At 36.3% G+C, this 20,212-nt stretch overlaps 1 protein-coding gene and 1 long non-coding RNA gene across 2 annotated transcripts; one reads left to right on the top strand and one right to left on the bottom strand.

Annotated features, from left to right (window-relative positions):
• Positions 1–2,585: 2,585 nt before the first annotated feature.
• On the bottom strand, positions 2,586–5,736 carry LOC139132530 (uncharacterized). Its single transcript, XR_011552343.1, has 2 exons — positions 5,352–5,736; positions 2,586–3,860 (listed from the first exon to the last, which is right to left on the bottom strand). It is a non-coding gene; the product is annotated as an uncharacterized lncRNA (long non-coding RNA).
• Positions 5,737–11,318: 5,582 nt separating this feature from the next.
• Positions 11,319–15,196, top strand: LOC139133262 (uncharacterized). Its single transcript, XM_070699785.1, has 5 exons — positions 11,319–11,428; positions 11,959–12,089; positions 12,918–12,962; positions 13,314–13,420; positions 14,122–15,196. Exons 1-5 carry the CDS (start codon positions 11,338–11,340, stop codon positions 14,453–14,455), a joined length of 708 nt encoding a protein of 235 aa, XP_070555886.1. The 5' UTR covers positions 11,319–11,337; the 3' UTR covers positions 14,456–15,196.
• The last annotated feature ends 5,016 nt before the right edge of the window (positions 15,197–20,212 follow it).

Below are 20,212 nucleotides of genomic sequence, written 5' to 3' on the forward strand. Positions count from 1 at the left end.
TCCAAACCACATATGAGCCAAGTGTCGTTGAGGCTATGTTAATATATTTGAGAGAGATGCATACAACTGAAATATTGATTTGCGCAAGTACAAGGTTAAGCTAACCACAGTCACATGCATGGCCAAATGTGCTATTTATTGCAGTTACAAGCCTGACAGCAATTTAAGTAAGACTTAGTTTGACACTATGTGCTAAAAGGAATGCAATGCTATATGCTTCTATTGATGCTTCTTATCATACTTATTAAGGTAAATGGATCATTCATCAATGTTGTACCTGTGCAAGAAATTTGACTTTGGAATTTCACGGAAAATGATCATTTACTATACATGGGAGTCGATGAGGAAACTGAACATTTTTTCCAAGACAAAACTTGCTATACTTGCTCACACACACACACACACATACGCATATATATATATATATATATATATATATATATATATATATATATATATATATATATATATATATATATATATATATATATATATATATATATATATATATATATATATATATATATATATATATATATATATATATGTATATATGTATATATATATAATATGTATATATGTATATATATATATATATATATATATATATATATATATATATATATATATATATATATATATATATATTATATATATATATATATATATATATATATTCGATAATTGATACAAATGTACTTGATTCAATAGAGTGCGTGAAAATTCAGATGTGGACAACAAATATGATATTGGAATTCCCCCCAAAATTATCATTTCACTTCTCATGGTAGTCTACAGGTAAACTATGAAATATTTTCCCTGACGAAACTTGTTATATCTGTAATATATACGGTAAGTATATATGTATGTATTTAAGTGTTGTTAAATATTGACTTTTAGGCTAGAAAGTTTCTTGAACAATAACAGTGCTCTCTGTACAATTACAAGCCAAACTATAAATGAAGGTAATACATTTCAGCTATTATCCCTCTCACGATCACATAAGGAATGTTTGGAAAGAGGAGGACTTCCCTCACCTGTCAGGAAAACTTGACACAAATAACACATCTGTATAAAAGGGATATTAGATGTAACATTTTGGCCAATCAAGTGTTTTGTTCTGTGTATCGGCTGCAGTTTCTTGTTCTACTCCCCACAGCATGCAGGAATAACAGAATTCTGTTTGGCAAATGCTGGGTATAATGTTTACAGACCATAATCATTGTTATTGATGACAAATGAATCCTAGTCAGGACTTGAATTCAATTTTGAACAATGTGACTGCACACATATGGCTGTGCTGGACTTTTCGTCACACTTCAGTGAGAAGAACAAGAAATTGCAGTGGATACTCAAAACAAAACCACAAAAAATTAGCCAAACATCTTAGCTTAAATTGACAACCCAACAGATATTTCATATCAATCAGGCAGTTTTGTTCCGAGTACCCCTTTAAGTCCCCAAATTCTTTGAAGTGTCCCCCCTCCACCAGCACACCCTTGATATTTTCAAGTCGCCCCCGGTCAATTCTCCCACCCCCACCCCCAGAGGTATTTGTGAATGTATCCTTATGGTAATGCACTACTAACTTTTATCCTCGACATATTTTTTCTTCCTTTTTCCAAAATCATAGAATATGTAATCCAATTAAGTCCACTGTGAATCATTTCCCTCAGTTCTCCCTTCCAAACTCCCAAGTCTTTCCACTTTGTCAAGCACACTCACACGCCAAACTATCTTTATGTGGTACAACAATAAAATCGAAGCGGTCAACGATATTTTAATTACATATTAATCAACTCCACACACGATTGGAACTAATTTGGGATAATTGTATGATGAAGTAATGTCTGTTTAATCTGCAAATGTAAGATCATTTGCTTTTCTTTTTAAGTTATACACTTGTCTTTATGAGTAATTTGTATTATAGCAACATTCAGCTATAGGGCACCGAACATTTTTGGGAAATTTGAAAAAATATTGAGATCCAATCATCCCAAATTAGTTCCAATCGTGTTATATGGAAACACGATTGGAACTAATTTGGGATAATTTGAAGGTGAAGTAATGCCGATTTAACGTACACTAAAATGCAATTGGTTAATAATTGTTAAGTTCCTTTTGGTTTTTAAATCATGTTTTTATGTTCAAGTGGGTTTGCGTGAAAGATTTATTCGTGTTTGTGTTTTCGTACGATTAATCTATCGATCTGAAACAGTAAATGCGGCGGAAAAGTACAGTTCAGTTATGTGTACGACTGTTGATCCTGTCTCACAGTTTTAAAATTGTCTCCCAAGTTGCATTTATTTGTGTGGTTTGTCTTGGGCTTTAGAGGAAGAGGATTCAAGGTTGTATTTCATGCAACCGTGGTTCAAATAGACACTATGCCACAATACAGTAATGATTTATAGATTGACAATAAATTTTCAATTTTCAAACAGTATTTTCTTATGTGCTTCTACTTTTTTTTTCAGGTATACACTCAAATGATTGGTGACTGGTCTAGCTTCACACGCATACAAACATCATATACCACAATCAGGCACTGCAGCACAGACACCATAAGGTTAACACGACTCAAAGTGTGATGTGAGTTCTTCTCTTTATTGGATATAAAAGTGAGACTTGGCAAGCGCACAAAGTCAGTCACTTGCCAGATAAGGCCAAAAATGAGTAAAATATATAGCATATTAAAATTAGTAATCAATAACAAGGCATACAAGGAGTCAAAACCAAGACATAAAAGGAGTAAAACATAAGGCATATAGGGAGTCAATAACGAAGTACCACTTGTCACTTGCCAAACACAGTTACTGACTGATAACGCCAGCAATCAGTCAAACAGGGAAATACATAATTGCGTAATAACTGTTACAAAGTATAACACACAGTAGAGGTGCTGTTAAAAATCTATTTTCCTTCACATTTGATAAAAGGCCAAACATACATATCACACATATCACAGTCATTGGGCTCTCTCTGCAGCAGTATAGAATATGAAAAGACTTTTTGATTGTGTTAACTGTAAAGTTCATTTAAAAACGGCAAAACTACTTTATTTTCCCGTAACATTGATCATCCAAATTTGTTTATGTAATCAATATTTGAAAGCACTACTTGTTTTGGGAGGTGACATTGAAACAAATCCAGGCCTTGACACTGCACCAGTACTTGCTAGCGGAGTCATGAAAAAGTTATTGTGGGTAACTTGCATCAGGGATCACCTGCATTTTCACTCTGTGCAACCGGTACCAGCACATTTATGTCAAATAGTCTTATAGCCTTGGCTTATTTAAAAAAATTGACATTTCCTTTTTGAACACTTCTGTTATTGGTTCAATTCTTTATGTGGGAAATGTATTTCCAATTGTATTTTTTGAACTCGACAGATTTGCAAGTGTTAACACGTTTGTTAAAATAAATTGTTATTGTTCTAAAAGCAAATTTTAGTGTCTTTTGCTTTATTCAGATTAAATCAGCCACCACTTCTTTGATTCATCCAAAGATCAAACTGCCTCCTGCCCCATACCTTCCACATCCAACAAACCCACCACCACCAATCGCCACAACCGCTGCATAAAGCATAAAATGACCGCGGGGACTGTATCATCAACAATGGCTCGTTCATCATGCTAGCTGCTGTGGTCTTCACCTTTGCTTCTTCATCCCTGTAATAGATCTTCAATTCTTGATTGGCATCCTTCTGAGCAGTCGAGCGCGACCTAGCAGCCCCTTTGTTCCGTCCAAGCTTTGCCACTATTTCACGCAGTTGCTTTTTGTAATCATCAGCAGCATCTTGAAGTCTTCTACGGACATTTTCATTTGAGAGGTTAATCATTAGCTTTCTGGCAAACTCCTGGCTGTAACAAGCACATGGGAAATAATTGAATATGAATTTTTTATCCACAAATCCATCGCACGTGAGAGCAAACCATATGTACGGATAATTTGCAACATAGTGAGAAAGTTCAGTCAGTTGTGCTGCCGTGAAATTGTTAACCAGCTCATGATATCAATAAAGTGAAATTCATAGTTGTAAACAATCTGCAACTGAAACATTGAGCTTCCATACCGAAAATGCATCTAGGACCAAAGGAAGAGTGGACATCAAGACAAGCGGACATTTGTTTGTGTTCAATTATCGACTTCTCGATTTTCAAACTAAATTAACTGTAAAAGTTTGCCTGGTACAGTGACAATCGAAAGAAAATCCTTACCGCACTTCTCATAGTTTGTTCTGTCTTCGGATATGGGGAAAATAAAATGTTCAGTCTTTCGAAACCCAAGATGCTGAATTTTTCCTCATTCCAAAACTTTTAAAATGAGCCCTACCCATCCCCAACAATCGGTAAACCAAAAAAGGATTGACATATTCAAGAGTCAGAATATCTATTTCGGAGACAGTTTACCTATACAGCCACACATATTTAGCCAGTATCCAGAATGTTAAATTACATGACATTGTGGCATGTCTATACCAAAATTTCTTTTGACGCTGTGAATACCTGAATGCCGCTGACAAAGTAGGAAAAAGTGCCTTACAAACAGATTTTTTTTTCGCCTGACGGGAGAAATTTAACCTGAGGGATTGAAATGATTGCTCACTTTTGCTGTGCTTTGATCAGAAGCGAGTTATATCATGTATAGGCCTACAGTATACAAGCCAAAGCATAATTATCAGTCCAGGTATATTGAAGACATACTTATTAGGCTTATGACATTATCTATTGATAATACGTTATCAGTTTTTTTTTAATTTCTAAAAATGCTAAACATTACTTTTAGGAATATCGAGTATGAAAAAACAACTGACTTGCTGCCAATAGCGGTTTCTTTCTTTGGAGGGTTAAAAAGTTAAAAAGACTTAACATGGTGTGACCCATTAAAAATGGCGACTGCTGCTATACAGGTCAAAGATTGTTATGGAAATTAAAAGAAATATGGCCGCCATTGTTTCTGTACAAGTGGAGAGTTCACCATATTTAAAAATAAATTACTCCTGCATTTTATCTGCAAACACTTTCAAGTTAGCAGACAGAGTACAACTTTTAAAAAAATTCAAATAGTCTGTTCTGTACTTGTACTCTTGGAGAATCATGAAGACATGTTTATAACACGGCACTTCCGCAATTGTTTTTTCCCGAAATTTGCAAAAAAACCCATTGTTTTCAAGCTTTGTTTCGTTTCTTTGTGTTTTATTTCATATTTTCGGTTTGGTCCTATCATAAAGCCAACAATTAATTAAGACTAGTGAGATAAGGAGAAGAAAAGCGAATCTTGATGTTTGTGCAAAGAAACGGTTAAGTTTGCAGTAGAAGGTTTGTAAACAAACACTTGCATGTATATCTTACCTGTGGCCATTGATTCAAATTTTTCGACTTCGTCTTTCAATGGTTGGCGACCGATATGTCCCATCAGGTTTTACAGCAACTCAACATTCGATCCGGATACATAACCTCTCCTTTGGAGATCTAAGAAAACGTCCATGCCAGTATTCATTGTTTCAGCGTCTTTTTCGTTGATTTGCTTTCCAATGAGTAGTCCTTTTAGCACTGCCACCTCATCCTGCCTGAGTTGTTTGTCCAGATTGTTGAATAAGATTTTGAGGGGATCGATTTCATTTGATATTGTCACCATGATTCAAGGTTTTAGATGTATTTTAAGCAACGATAAATGAGGAAATGTAAGAAGCTTGCAGACAGTACATGCATATACCACCTAGGCGACCTCTTCAGTGGTCCTTTTCAGTGGACTTTGTAACACAATATGTTTAAATCATCAACACTGGAGGCGCTCTGGTTTTAGCGGCACGAGACAGTCATGGCGACGGAACGGTTACCCCGCATAGAGAAAGGTGGGCTTTGTTTTAAAAGAGTGTATCGAGACAAGTTGAGCGTGCTCGAAAGCGGAGAACGATCACGAATTTCTATTAAATTAACCTCTTTGACAACTAATGGGGAAGAATTTGTTGGGAAGCACAGATTCAATTAATATGATCGTTCTCAACCTAGTTCGAAACTTTACATCATTGTCGTTTGATGCAATCACATCGAAACCAAATCACAGCTCACACCTTCTGACCCGAAGTTGTACACATTACCATTAACATATACACCTATGCCCATTTTATTCACCAAGTGACGTAATATTGTATGCCAGGGCCCTTCATTTGATTCATCATACACGTATCTTATGCTGAGAATCAACTATTTCTTTGATTATCATAAATTCGAAGTTTATATTCCAACATACAGAAACAGGCCATATATTACATGGCCACTACGCAAAGTCATGACCTCAATTGACCTAAGGCAAAGTCAAACATTGCTGACTTGGTGTTTGCTTACGAGAGCTTAGCCAAGCAAAAGTGAAAAGGTCCTGTACGATTGTAACGTAACTAAATATTCTTCTTTCGAAACAATTCAATTTTTACATCAATTTCCACGAATGCGTGGTTTAGCGTTTTGGTAAGCCGATGTTTGCTGACGATAATCCTAGGCTACTGATAGTGTTTCTGTTGTTATAGGTGGAAAACGCTGTAAATTTTGATAATATTTTCATTATTTTAATCATTGATAAACCAAACACACAAAACAAGGTTTATATTAATTCTCTGGGCAACACCAACACCTAAAATTTGAACTGGTTACAAACGAAATATAACAGCTTTATACGGCAAGACTTCACCCTTCACCTGTATGCAAACGAAGGTGTGACACTTTGATCCCCCGATCGTTCCTGAAGGCATGCAGCAGTCGGCATGCATCAAAAATATCTAGTATATTTATAAACGTCCAGGTCAAACGAGCACAGACTTCGAATATAAATTTTGATGTAAAGTTTGCGATGCTTTATACTGACACATACAATAGAGTAAGATTATACGGAGTTATGTATTGTAAAATGACTGAGCCACTTTCATATACATAGGAACAATCTGTCCGCAAAGACCATACACATTATTTCAACTGGACGGAAAGTTGATGGTGATGTGCGCGATTTGATCATCAAATTCTAATATGCGTTATTTAACGTTATCTTTTGAACCTAAGGATACACTTATGTTCGCCACTGTGTATGCCCAAGATGTCCATAGATCGATCAGTGTGATACACATGGCTTAGTTAATCAATTGAAAAGTTCGTATAATGCAGACAACCCCCCGAAAAGTTCGTTTTGTCATTATAACTTTTCTGCGTACCATTTCTAGCACGACTAACTTACTGGTTCAGGTTCGGTATAGACTTATGTTGACGTATGATTGCGTTCTTATTGAATTGGAATGAATGCATGCGTGTATGTATGCTTTCTGACACACCATCGGAGACAAGTGAAATTGATCGAAAATACATAGATTCTGCTTCCGTTATATGGCTATATTTATGCCAACCATCATCTCTATTTACTTCTAAGGGACAGTGAGCTTGCAAGAGCTAATGTAACGTCCTCCGTTAAAGAGAATGAATTGACTAATTTGACTAATTTTAAAAAATCTATTATAATTCCAATTGTGCGGTCTATTTCCTTAGGAAAATGGAATTCGGCGAAATAAGGATCATCATTATATATATATATATTCTACTTAGATTTTATTTGACAATCCCTGCTCGAAACATCCCCTATGCATAAATAATCGGAATTGTAGTATATCTTTTCAAACATGTAACAAAAAACCCTGGCGAGATGGGTTACACAGCGTGCTTGATCGATTCTATGAATTATCTATCTGATTATCGGATTCTTCATAATCTTCCTTCGGGTTATAAAGATCGTCAAGAAAATGTCAGATCTTGACAAAACCAATATGGACGCTTTAGCGTTCCTTCTTCACCTTGTTTTCCTATGCATGGTACTTGAGTTTTCTTAACAACATTAGTGTTACAGACTCACTACCGTAGTAGGAGTCTTTGTATGTATAACAAATGTAACTGCGTAACAGCTAGAATATAAAATTCGTAACAAAGCATATTCTAGCTGTTATGTGGTTACATTTTGTTATACATAGAAAGGCCTCTACAGCGGATATTTTTATTAATTTTACATTGCAGTTGGCAATAGGTTACTCATCAAACTTTGACAGCTGATGTAAAAGAGATTATAGCATCTGACGATTAGATTAAACATATTGCTTTTATACCATCACATATCGGTAAGTATTTTCCCTAGTCAAATGCTTTTTAATGATAATCTATAGTGCCTGGCCTGTAAGACAATGTAGAATGACCCTCCAATGCAGAATGACCCTCCTCGGTTATCCTTGCTCTGTTGGTGTAATATGTTGGGTTTATTCCTGTCCAAAATACCAAAACAAACAAAAAAACCAAACAGGTTTTCAAAAGCAACATCCTTTCTTACCCTTTTCAAAGCCTATACTGGTGTGTTCGACTTAACATAGATTCTGTCGTCAGAGAAAAGTAAGGGTTTTAGAAAATAAGTATACAACGTTTAACACGGTTGACACTAGCCGAGCCTCTCCAAGGTCATCGACCCACGTCGCATTCTTCTACTGTGCAATCTTTTTATCAGGAACGTACTGACAGATATGCATCTTGTGAGTAACTCCCGAACGACATCGTTTGCGATAATTTTTTAAACTCTGCACTTGACATCTCATCTTGTACTTATCTTTACATGAACCTCTCATAGATGTCTGAAATCATTACAAGCAGTTATTTCGTCCTTTGTAACAAAACGACAGAATAACTCTTAACAGTTGTAATGGATGTAGGCTGATCAGAGTACAGCGCTGTCAACGGCATGAAATATATTTATTTTTATTAACTGCCAGCGGCAGTTAATGCATATTCAAGTATATTCAAGTGACCTGGCGGTCGACTGAACTGTTATGTGATAGTTAGATACAAAATTAAATTAACATGCTGTAATTAATCTAGTATCAACGTAAATGGTACGCTGCTTGTGTTAACTTTATCTTAACCATTTGACAGAAGGTTAAAATATGCTAATAGTGTTAGCTGTCATCTCCAACGATTACAATGCGTGTGTAACCAGTTCTTTCTTTGGATGTTGTTTGTGCTTGAAATGGAAAATAGAGATTGTACATGAAGCTTTTGTTTTCGCAAACGTGAATTCGTTGGGTCTTAACTGTGCTTGATTTGTCACTTGAATTGCTTAGTGGTAGAATCTATGTGAATCAGAGAAAGGATGGATATGTTTAGCGCGTTGTTTCATATCAGCACTTTAGCAGTCTCTTGGTCAGTGACCCCCCATAAAACTTTTATGGAAGGATCTTCACGAAGGGAAAAAAGTAACTAAAAGGTCAATGGGCAAAAATAGTTTCGTATAATGTTTGCTAACCTTTATGGGCGTTAAGGTTTCTCATTTTACAACATATGGGTAAAAGAAATAGACAGCTGCGAATGTATTTTGCTAGACTTTGTGTGACGTTTTATTCGGCATTGATCCACTATAATACAAGAAATTGTTTTTCAACAATATTTAACACGATTGGAACTAATTTTGGATAATTGGATTTTCATATTTTTCAAATTTCTCAAAGGTGTTAGGTGCCCTATAGCTGGATGTTGCTACAAGGCAAATAACTAATAAAAACAATTGTGTGATATAAAAAGAAAAGCAGATGAGATGACATTTGTACATTAGATCGACGTTACTTCACCATCTTATTATCCCAAATTAGTTCCAATCGTGTTATTTTGAAATCCCCCTGAAGTACCCAACATTTTGGCAGGTTCCTCTTTACATTCTCTCCTCCTCCCCCTCGCCCCGAGGTGTTCGTGGACGCAGCTCAACTGTAACCACATCACTGATCTAATATGGTTTGGCTAAACCTATACTGTTTACACAAATGAACAGTACTCTTCAACAGGAGAGAGCTTGAAAGGGTAAATTCGACGCCCCAATTACATAGAATGGATCAATTTCCTCTTTGATCCATTTTGGTAATCTAAAGTAATTTCCATTCCACGGTTTATTTCGATCAATCAGAAAAGTGAAAGTCGGAAAAAAGCCATTATAATTAAACAGTTCGGTTTCACTGGTCCAATCGCGATTGGAAACATTTCCCAAAATAAGTAAATAATGACCGGAAAACCGGTATTCAACATTACTTTTTTCAATGTGCAACATTAGTGTTATTTCAGGGCATTTATGCACGTGAAACTTACAATCAGGGAGTAATTTGTCACAAACAGCACTCGAAAAAAATCACCCCAGAATTTTCTATCAATAGTCTTCAAGTACCATCATTATGTGTACCTATCATATTTCAATTCTATTTCCGAAGATTTTTGCACGATAAATTGCACTTTTTCGCTGATTGTTTTTCGTGTTTCGTGGCAGTGTTAAACTCGACCGCCTGATGATCTTTTTACCATTTCAGTCAGGCTTCCACTTCGGATCAACATGGTTGCTTTTTTTATCTTTATTTAGAATTCGTTTTAAAATTCGTTTCACATCGATCATGCCTTACGGCAAATGTAATATACTTGAAAAGTACAAAGCAACCTACAATAATTAGAAAAATTTCATTATTTCTTCAAAACCCTCCACAAATTTGCTATCTTGTCGTAATTCTTTCTCAACCTTATATCTTAAAACACACTCCTGTCTGAAAAGTACATATATGGGTACTTTCCCATCCCCGAGTCAAAATCTATGAATGGACCATTTTCCTAACAAAATAAACAGGTTGATCACTTCTCCATTGAATTTTGTAAAAAACCATTTTTCTGCATTACAGTTGAAAATAATGTCAGCATTCGTAAAAAACTACATTTTTACTCAAAAAATTACAAATGATAATTGAAATTTTTACCCAAAGACGTTTTGCCACTTGACATTCCAAAAATTTATGTTCCAAAGAATCGGGAACCTGACATACATTACAATTCACAGAATCGATTTTTTTCCAATAATACAAATACTTATTACATGGTAATAACCTATGTAACAATTTCCATTGAAATTCTCTTAATTTAATTTCTCTTGTACATAAATAAATATTCTTCCAAATCATCTGACTGTGAACAAGTGATTTTAAGTTATGTAAGTAAATAATGACCAGAAAACCGGTATTCAACATGACTCTTTTCAATTTGTAACATTATTGAGGGCATTTATGCACGTGAAACTTATAATCAGGGAGTAATTTGTCACAAAAAGCACTCGAAAAAAATCATCCCCAGAATTTTCTATTAATAATCTTCAAGTACAATCATTATGTGTACCTATCATATTTCAATTCTATTTCCGAATATAATTTCAGTATCCCGGGCGATGAAAATTGCACGATAAATTGCACTTTTTCGCTGATTGCTTTTCGTGTTTCGTGTGAGTGTTAAACTCGACCGCCTAATGATCTTTTTACCATTTCAGAGGATTCCACTTCGGATCAACATGGTTGCTTTAACGTGCCTTTTTTACCTTGTTTTCCTATGCATTGCAGGCGAGTATTCCCATCTACTTCACTTTCAAATTGACAGACATATAATACGAATCATGTTTTAGCTATTAATTGTGCGGACATATTTCTGTTACAGAGCAAGGCTGTTTTAAACAGGGACTTCCCCTATAAAAACTGGATTATTGTAAATCTATGCAATGTAAAACTGCCACGCTACTGATCGGACAAGCCGTATTTAGGTCCCAGAATCCAATAATTTTGCCATGTTTCAGGTGTTCATTGTCATTTAATCTTGCATATGGTGTCTGTGAATACAAAGCGACTAAACTTGAGTAGAAAATAATCTGAAAAAATGTTGGTTTTTTCTGTCGGAGAACGCATATGTATCAAAATGTTTTCCCTGTACGACCATTTGGCCTTTTTTGCATATGTCACGAAAGTGCCCTTCATGATTGTTCAAATTTATCACATGGTCAAAGTGATACCGTGAGAATTCAAAAACTCCCGCCCAGTGTATATTTGATAACAATTTCATTTCCTCTGTTTTGAAATAATTTTGTTTAACCCGTCAGGAAACGAGGTGCAGTGTGTTGATCCTCGCGGTGAACTTATAGACCGGATATTATGGAGTTATGATAGCAGATTTCAAAGTGACAACACGTCGGTGTTGTTCAACCCGGGTCTGACCCGCGTTATCAGCCTGGTAAGGAACGTGCCATACTTACTATTCTTTTCTGTCAAATGATGTCATATCCGGTCGTGTTCATATTTCAAATGTCCAGGTGACTGGCAACGTGCGCGTACCGCATGCAGTAAATACAGTGCTGGCGCCATGACAAGGCAGGTGTTCAGCATTTACCACACATATGTTATGTGCATGTAGGGAAGTTGGAAAGAGACTTTTTACTGTTTTAGGCGACCGATGGAATTTGTACACAAGCGCGAAATATCAAGAGAGTTGAGTAGACTACGGCGTGAAAAATGGCTTGTAAACCTGTCAGCATCTGGTATCATGTTGTTTTGCCGTCACTTGGTAAAAACGTTATGGATAGCATGCCTAGGTCACGTGATTGATATGGAACGATATCTTTTGCCGCTGTGACTATGATAAAGTCTGCAATGATGGCACTAAACGCAGCAGTGTATTTGATACAAGCGTTGCCATACCATGGTATGATACAAGGCGATTGGTATAATATGTGAGCCCAACAAAATGTTTAACCTTACTGTGGGATACAAATCGTCTAAGTAAGCTATCTCGAGACAATGGTACTATACACACTGACGGCAACCATAGTGATAGGACTTAGTTGAAAGAATTATGCCAAACGGTATAAAAGCATTAAGGTTCGGAATATTGATGAAGCAAACTTTTAATTGGAGATTTCAGTAAAAGTAACAGGATATAAGTCTAATGAACAATCTTTCTTGACCAAATTTGCAGTCGCCAACTAATATCTGTATTTATACATTTTCGTTACACTTTGGATATGCGTTTATTGCTCTCATGCTTTCATTTTATTGCACACAGGATGAAAGTAAAGAATCTGTAACACTCGAGTTGAGACAGAGTTTTGTAAGTATGAGTGGAAAAATTTCCTTTACGTTAGACGTTCCCTGTCTATTTCTTCAATCCATATTCATCCATATTTTAAAAAAGACGTGTTTGACATACTGCAAAACGATTTTATAATATTGATCATACGCACCTCTGCTAGCGTTCAAAATCCTATTCCAGAAAAATTGTAGATTAAAAAAATGGTATTATTGATATCTATGTTTTAGTTGCCGTGAAGGTTACAGGCTACCTGGTAGACGTGCGGCTATTATACTAAGTTGTTGTCTTTTCTTTTGGTTGGCTACTAGGTAAACATTCCCATTTAGGTTTTACCTTTTCTAAATCAAACTTTTTATGTGTAATTTTAAGTCCTGGTTCGATAATAGACTCGTATGGAAGCCTGATATCGCTGAGAAACTACAAATTGAAGCACGCCATATCTGGTCTGCGTTTGAAAACACACACCTTCAGATAGGGTCAGTACTTTTTAATACTTGCCTTCCTTCTCTTTAATTGCGAATTGGACTATCTTTTCCTGATAGTGCATTCCTTTAGAGCTTCAGCCCTGTGGTCGTCATTTCTCAAAGACTCACGTAAACTATGAGCGCTGTCGGCTAAGGGTCGGATCCAAGAAGGTTATGTGAGCCGGCACGGCCATAGAAAACACGTGAAAATCTCTATTGAAAGGCGAGCCAACTTCTCTTCACGTAGCAATCATTTTAGATCCATTTTATAACCATCAACGGCCTCAGTAACTGTTCATTGACAATTAGAATTGAAGTAGTCGATGTCGTGCATTTTAGGATGTCGAATTTTCAGCCGTTGATTAAGTAACTATGGTTCCTTTCATTCGATGTAATTGATAAATTGTGCACAAATGACATACACAATTGTACATACATACATACATACATACATACATACATATATACATACATACATACATACATACATACATACATACATACATACATACATACATACATACGTACGTACGTACGTACGTGCGTGCGTGCGTGCGTGCGTACGTACGTACACACACATACGTGCATGCATACATGCATGTATGCCTACCTACCTACCTACCTACCTACCTACCTACCTACGTGATTGTCTGTTTATTCATGTATAATGCATGCTGTGACAAATTTTCATTACGATCATTCAATTTTTTCAGCACCGAAGAATTTGCTTCGGATACAAAGTCTGAATGGTATCTTACTTTATTATTCAATGGTTCGGCCAACGAGCTTGCCCACGTCATCGTCGAAGTACCATGTAAGAAGGACGCTTCTCGGCGCCGACATGGTGTTGCCTCCTACCAATGCTCCCTGGTTTACAAGCTGAGGTCGAATAATCAGGTGTTTTTCGACACCGAAAATATTCCCCAAGTGGACATACAACACATTCAAACACCTAGCAACCTGGAGATTTCAGAAGCATACACTGAAATCAACGATCGTTCGAATTCAAGATTCAAAATGGTTTTCGATATCAGTCGTAAAACATAATTGTGAGAAAAGTGTTCCTTCGAATTTGCGACATGTAGGCATCTTCTAAAATTTTTCTGTTTACTGTTTCTTAACGTTCTCTTTCAACATTTTGTTAACCCTTGTTTCAATCATTGCTATAAATACATGGATAGGAAGAGGGACAGATAAGTGCATAAATGATGATAAACACATCAACCCATAGATAGTTGAATAAAATAAAAAAATAAAAAAATAAATAAATGTAGTCAAAATTAACTGTCTATTTAAAAGTTCTGCATTGGACTGCAAGATGTTACTTATGTGCATGGAATTTCTTTCACTTTACAAACAACAGAATAATTTCTTTTGTAGTTTGGACCATGAGAAGCAAAGTGACGGTGTTAAGAACCCTATTGCAATGCCTCGGTGGCTTAAAGACTTGAACTTTGATCCTCTCATTAATAAATTTAAATTTGAGACCAACTGGCATTTATTTCCTCTTTATATATGTATGACCAATTCTCCATGGATGACCTTTATATTTTTTCTCACCGATCAAAATGGGTGCAAAATAAAATGCTGATTAACCGAACAGTAATAACTGTTACAGCTAAAAGGGTATGAGCAAACATTGAAATACTCATTATTTTATTGTTCAATCTAAATCCTTTACTTTTCTCGCCTTTTTAGACAGTAACCCAAACCGTAAAAACAGATCGACATTTCTCAGCTATATTTTGATTGATACTCTTTGTAGGTCGCTGGGTCATTGTTAGATTTACAAATATCTGTGTAGAAGATCCATCGCGTGTTGTGTGTATGTGTTTCTTAAACCCTTATTTTTTCCTGTTGACAATCTATGTGAAGTTTGTGGAGTTTGAAAAAAGGGAAGTAAATATGTTGTTCTTGAATACCAGTTTTTTGACAGGAACGACCCCTACATACAGACATGCATGAGACGATTATTGCTATGATAGCCTGCTTTAACCTGCCTTGTGCCTCTAATGCAAAAAAATCGCAACCATACCAATCCACAATCCAATAACACTAGGTCAGAATTGGTAAGACAATAGTTGTAAACAATTGTTGTAAACATAGACACAAAACAGCAGAGAACAGACAGTAAATAGACGGTACACAAACAAAGTCAAATGCAGAAAGAATTCATGAAAGAAAGATAATTGGACCTCTGGCCAAAAGACAAAGAAGTGATGTCAGGTGTTTCGAAAATAGTAAGCGCATCCTGCCCCGCACTTGGCACCCGCCATATATCAATCTACAAGTCAGATAGGTAGTGGTCACTTACTAAGGCCCCATGTCACCGATGCCATCAGCGATCATTTGTCGAAGAGAGATATTGTATTTATCTACTAGCTTGCGATACCTGCCAAAAAAGCGTTTGAATGTAGAGACAAGTTCACGTACACATCCTCTGCCAAATGTATGATGATTGCATGCCACGTTTTGCTGATTTCTCAGAGTGCTACCCGAGGAAAACAGAATCACTTTAATGTGGGACAGGAAAACTTACTAAGTTTTTCATCGTCAGCGACGGGAAAGGGAACAACTTTCGTCGTCCTTTAGGCGCCATTCAAGTTATGGGTTGTAAAAGGGATCACACTGCGGACATTGCACGCCCCGGAAACTAAAGAGCGAATCCTGAACACGTTCAGGCATTTAGACGTATTTCGTAATTTGATGAGAATGTTTATTTTACTGCAAGATTGCTGTAGCTGATTACTTTTTGTAATATCCTTAGTTTTGAAGACCTCTGCTTAAGTCTGTGTTTACAGGTATGCTACAAGCTAACGAGAAATGTGATTATTGCAATCCAAAATATTCCCGCGTATTTGATCCTGATATCTTATCTCTGGTAATTGTCTGCGTAGAAGAGGACAATTAGTGAACTGTAATTATTGAAGTTTTGACGTGCTAGCCGAACATTGGTTATACAAAACCACCGTAGAAAATCAAACTGGGTCAAATGATAACTAATGTAACTCTGTTTGTGACGTCGTTTTGTCAGGACCAACTGTTTTCAGTTATGAATGCGACCTGTGTACAGGAACAGTAACTCGAGGAAAAAATGTACAGTTGCCATACAAGTAAATAAATAACGTTTCTTCACATATTTCTCTATATTATCTTTTGTTTGTCAATATGCACTAATTCTCGTTATAAAACAGTTTATTTCAAGGGGAACGAGACGGTATTGGAAATAAGTATAACTGTGGTAACTCAATTTCTTCGGTAAAATCAAAATTTGAAACTCTTACAAATAATTATATTATAGCTTTGTCGATACCAGCGAATTTTGTGATGTCATTCCCCCATTATTATTTTTATTTATATATATTATTATACATCCTCACTGACATTCAAAGATTACAAGACTGAACATAGACACCCCAAAATAATAAAACAACTATACTGCGAGAGAAAACCCCTTCGCACCACAGTTGAACAATACATGCAAAGTCAAGACTAAAACAGAAGCCAGTAAATGGTTAAGACAAACAGGTGTCGAACACCTCTAGCACTGTCCCACCATACATCAAAACGATAATAACGATAATTTATCCTATTATCCGGCATTGTGGTCCCATATGTTTTCTACATCTACGAATTCACTGACTGTCAACACTATAAAATAATAGATATAGTGTACCCTCGGTCGATAATGGGCCCAAGTAAGTTTTACCGCATAATGTACTCGGCTTCGCCTCGTACACTATGTTGTGTAAAATTTGCTTTCGTCCATTATGGGCCGGGAGGGGATACATCATTTTAAAGAAGGATCTTCACTGAGAGAACAGAGTCCAATTAGACGGTAATGAGACAGACAAAAATATCACAATTAAGTCAATTATCTGCAACATGTATTTGCAAGATCTGATGCACGATATCTAAACGAACGGCTGTGGGTTTTTGGAATGTGGTGTTTACTTCGAGCCTTGTGGTATTAAACGAACCGATGACTTTTAGTACGACCAGGTTTGGTAATAGGGTTTGACTTTCTTTTGAATCGAAGTTTGAATATTAAAAATGGTAGTCACGTCTTTCTTGATGGTTTGCCAGTTAAGTTGAACGCCTTGCCTCACACTTGATTAACTTTTTACCTACTCAAATTTTCAATCGCGTTTATTATCATGTTGGAAAAATGATGATGATGGGCATCAAATTATCATCAAGTTATATTTTATTGTGTTTAATCGAAGCCGTTAAATTATATAGATGTATGACAGAGGCTTGTGTGGCTTATACGTGGGATTTGTCCATGGTACGTGATACTACTGGCTAGGTAAGCTGCAGAAAAAAATTGTCATGTGACGCAAGGAATTTAAAATTCGAAGGGATGTGTGCCACAATACTGCACATTTTCGGTTCTCGGAATTTTCGTGTATTTACGATGTTCACTTAAAGGTATACTTGCACCTGTTCCAATTTTGCCACAGTTACCATGGAAAGAGAAAATCTAACCAATCACAGATTTTAAGCGGGTGGCTGCTTTTTAAAAACAGCGCCCCCACATGGACATTTTGAATACCAAGGAACGCCCCTTTGACCTTGTATGGACATATTTAGATTACAGGTGGCTGTATACCTTTTCGTGCCAGATAAGCTGGTTTAGAATAACAACGTGTAGGACTACGTTCGTGCTTATGTACTCACCTAATCTGATAGTTTGCAAAGTAAATCGGATGCACGCATGCGTACTCAATGACAGAAGCTTACAGATGAGTAAAATTCATTGGGGTGTATATAGATTCTTCTTCCTTCAAATGACAATAAGGATTAGCTCAGAAATAGCTGAGGGAGAATCAACACAGTGTTCTCTAATCATTGAAATACCCTGATAACCTCCAAAATTACAACTACCCTTTTCCAACTCATAATACTTACTAGATCTCCCTCCCCTAAAGCTATGTCTTAAGTGCACAGGAACTATAATGGGGGCTGTTTGTTTCAGTTTAATTTGAACACGGCAAAATACGGGGCACCTTCTTCAGCAAAACAGAGCAAACAATGGATCACAATCACAAGTGAACAGATGTAATTCTGACAAGGATTACCTGGTTTCGTACTTTTATTGTAATCGCTTCTCATTTCAAATTTACGTTAATATGTTTCGATGTTAAAGCGTCACAAGGGATGTCACATTTTTGATAAAACACAATGTATAACACGGGGTCGGAATTGTTGATGTATTCATTGCTTCGATAAAGTTTGTGTGCGATGGTGATAGTGAGTGTACGAGTGTGAGTGCTTCATGAACTCTACAACGTGTGGAGCGGTCGAAGTCAGAAAAATGTAACAACTTAGCCCGGTTATTGAAACACTCTTTCTTTAGAGTGGGGATTCGGCCGAGCGGTTCTGCCTGTTGCCTCTCTGCTAGGCGACTGGATGCCAAATGTTGTGATTTCGAAAGCTATTGAAAACTAGCCGTACTTCCAACAGTTTGGAATAAACTAGGAAGAACCTAGGAAATTTTCGAATTGGAATCCATACTTCTATAAAAAAATCAAACATTGTATGTGCTATATACAGCTGAGTCATATTTAAGGTATGATATAGTATGTTAAAATATATTGACAGGTTATCGTTTGGTAAAAGAACGGTCACTATGGCATATATTGACTGGTTATCTTTTGGTACAAGACTGTTCACTGTGGCTCTCGTATAAGTCATGTATTGCTCGAAGCTATGTTAGAAAATTGTTTTATTTGACTCAGGCCTATTTGAAAGCATATGTTCAGCAAGTACCTCATTATATACCCGGTCACAATATGCATAATACAGGGTACTCTTACTCTTAAAGTTACTCTATCGTCTGGTGTTGGTGTGGAAAGAAGGTCCAACAAGGTTTGTCCGAGTCAACAGCTGCCAATCATGCAGGCAACCGTACACACGCCTTTACTTCCATGTCTCTGCTGAATCATCCCGCAATTTATTGTATATAGACTGCAGGCACAAATTCCCAAACATTACTCACTGGACTGAAGGATGACTATTGTGAAGATGACTATATTTGTACTTCAAGTGAACAAACACACTACTAAGTTGCTGGAACAGTTTCGTTTAACGTTTGCTAACATTTATGGGTGTGTGGAGGTTCCTCATTTTATTGTGTATGGACTAAAGAAATACGCAGCTGCGAATATCTTTTGTTAGACTACTTTTCTCTGACTTTTTATTCGGTATTGATCCATTATAATACAGGAAATCATTGTTTTTAAAGAGTATTTTTGAAGTCCCCCTGAAGTACTCCAAATTTTGTCAGGTCTCCTCTTCAATTCTCTCTCCCCCGAGATGTTCATGGAAGCAACTTAACCATAACCACATCACTGATCCAATATAGTTTGACTAAACCTTCTGTTTTCGCTGTTAACATGTACTCTTTAACAGGAGAGAGAGAGCTTGAAAGGGTTACTTCGACACCCCAATTAAAGAGAACGAATGAATTTCCTCTTTGATCCATTTTGATAATCTAAAGTAATTTCAATTATGAGGTTTATTTCCTTAGAATGGTGAAATTCACAAAAAGCCATCATCATAATTAGATAATTTGATTTTATTGGTCCAATCGCGATTTGAAACATTTCCCAAAATAAGTAAATGAATAATCAGAAAACTGATATTCAATGTAGCTTTTCAATGTGCAAGATCAGTGTTATTTCACAGTACCAATGCCAGTGTACGTTAAAATTAGCGAATAGTTTGTCAGAAAAAGCACTCAAAAACTTTATAACCTGAGAAATTTGTATCAACAATAATCTTTTACTCCAAATTCAAGTA

This window comes from Ptychodera flava, chromosome 5 (genome assembly GCF_041260155.1).
Source record: "Ptychodera flava strain L36383 chromosome 5, AS_Pfla_20210202, whole genome shotgun sequence".
In the NCBI taxonomy this organism is placed as follows: domain Eukaryota; kingdom Metazoa; phylum Hemichordata; class Enteropneusta; family Ptychoderidae; genus Ptychodera; species Ptychodera flava.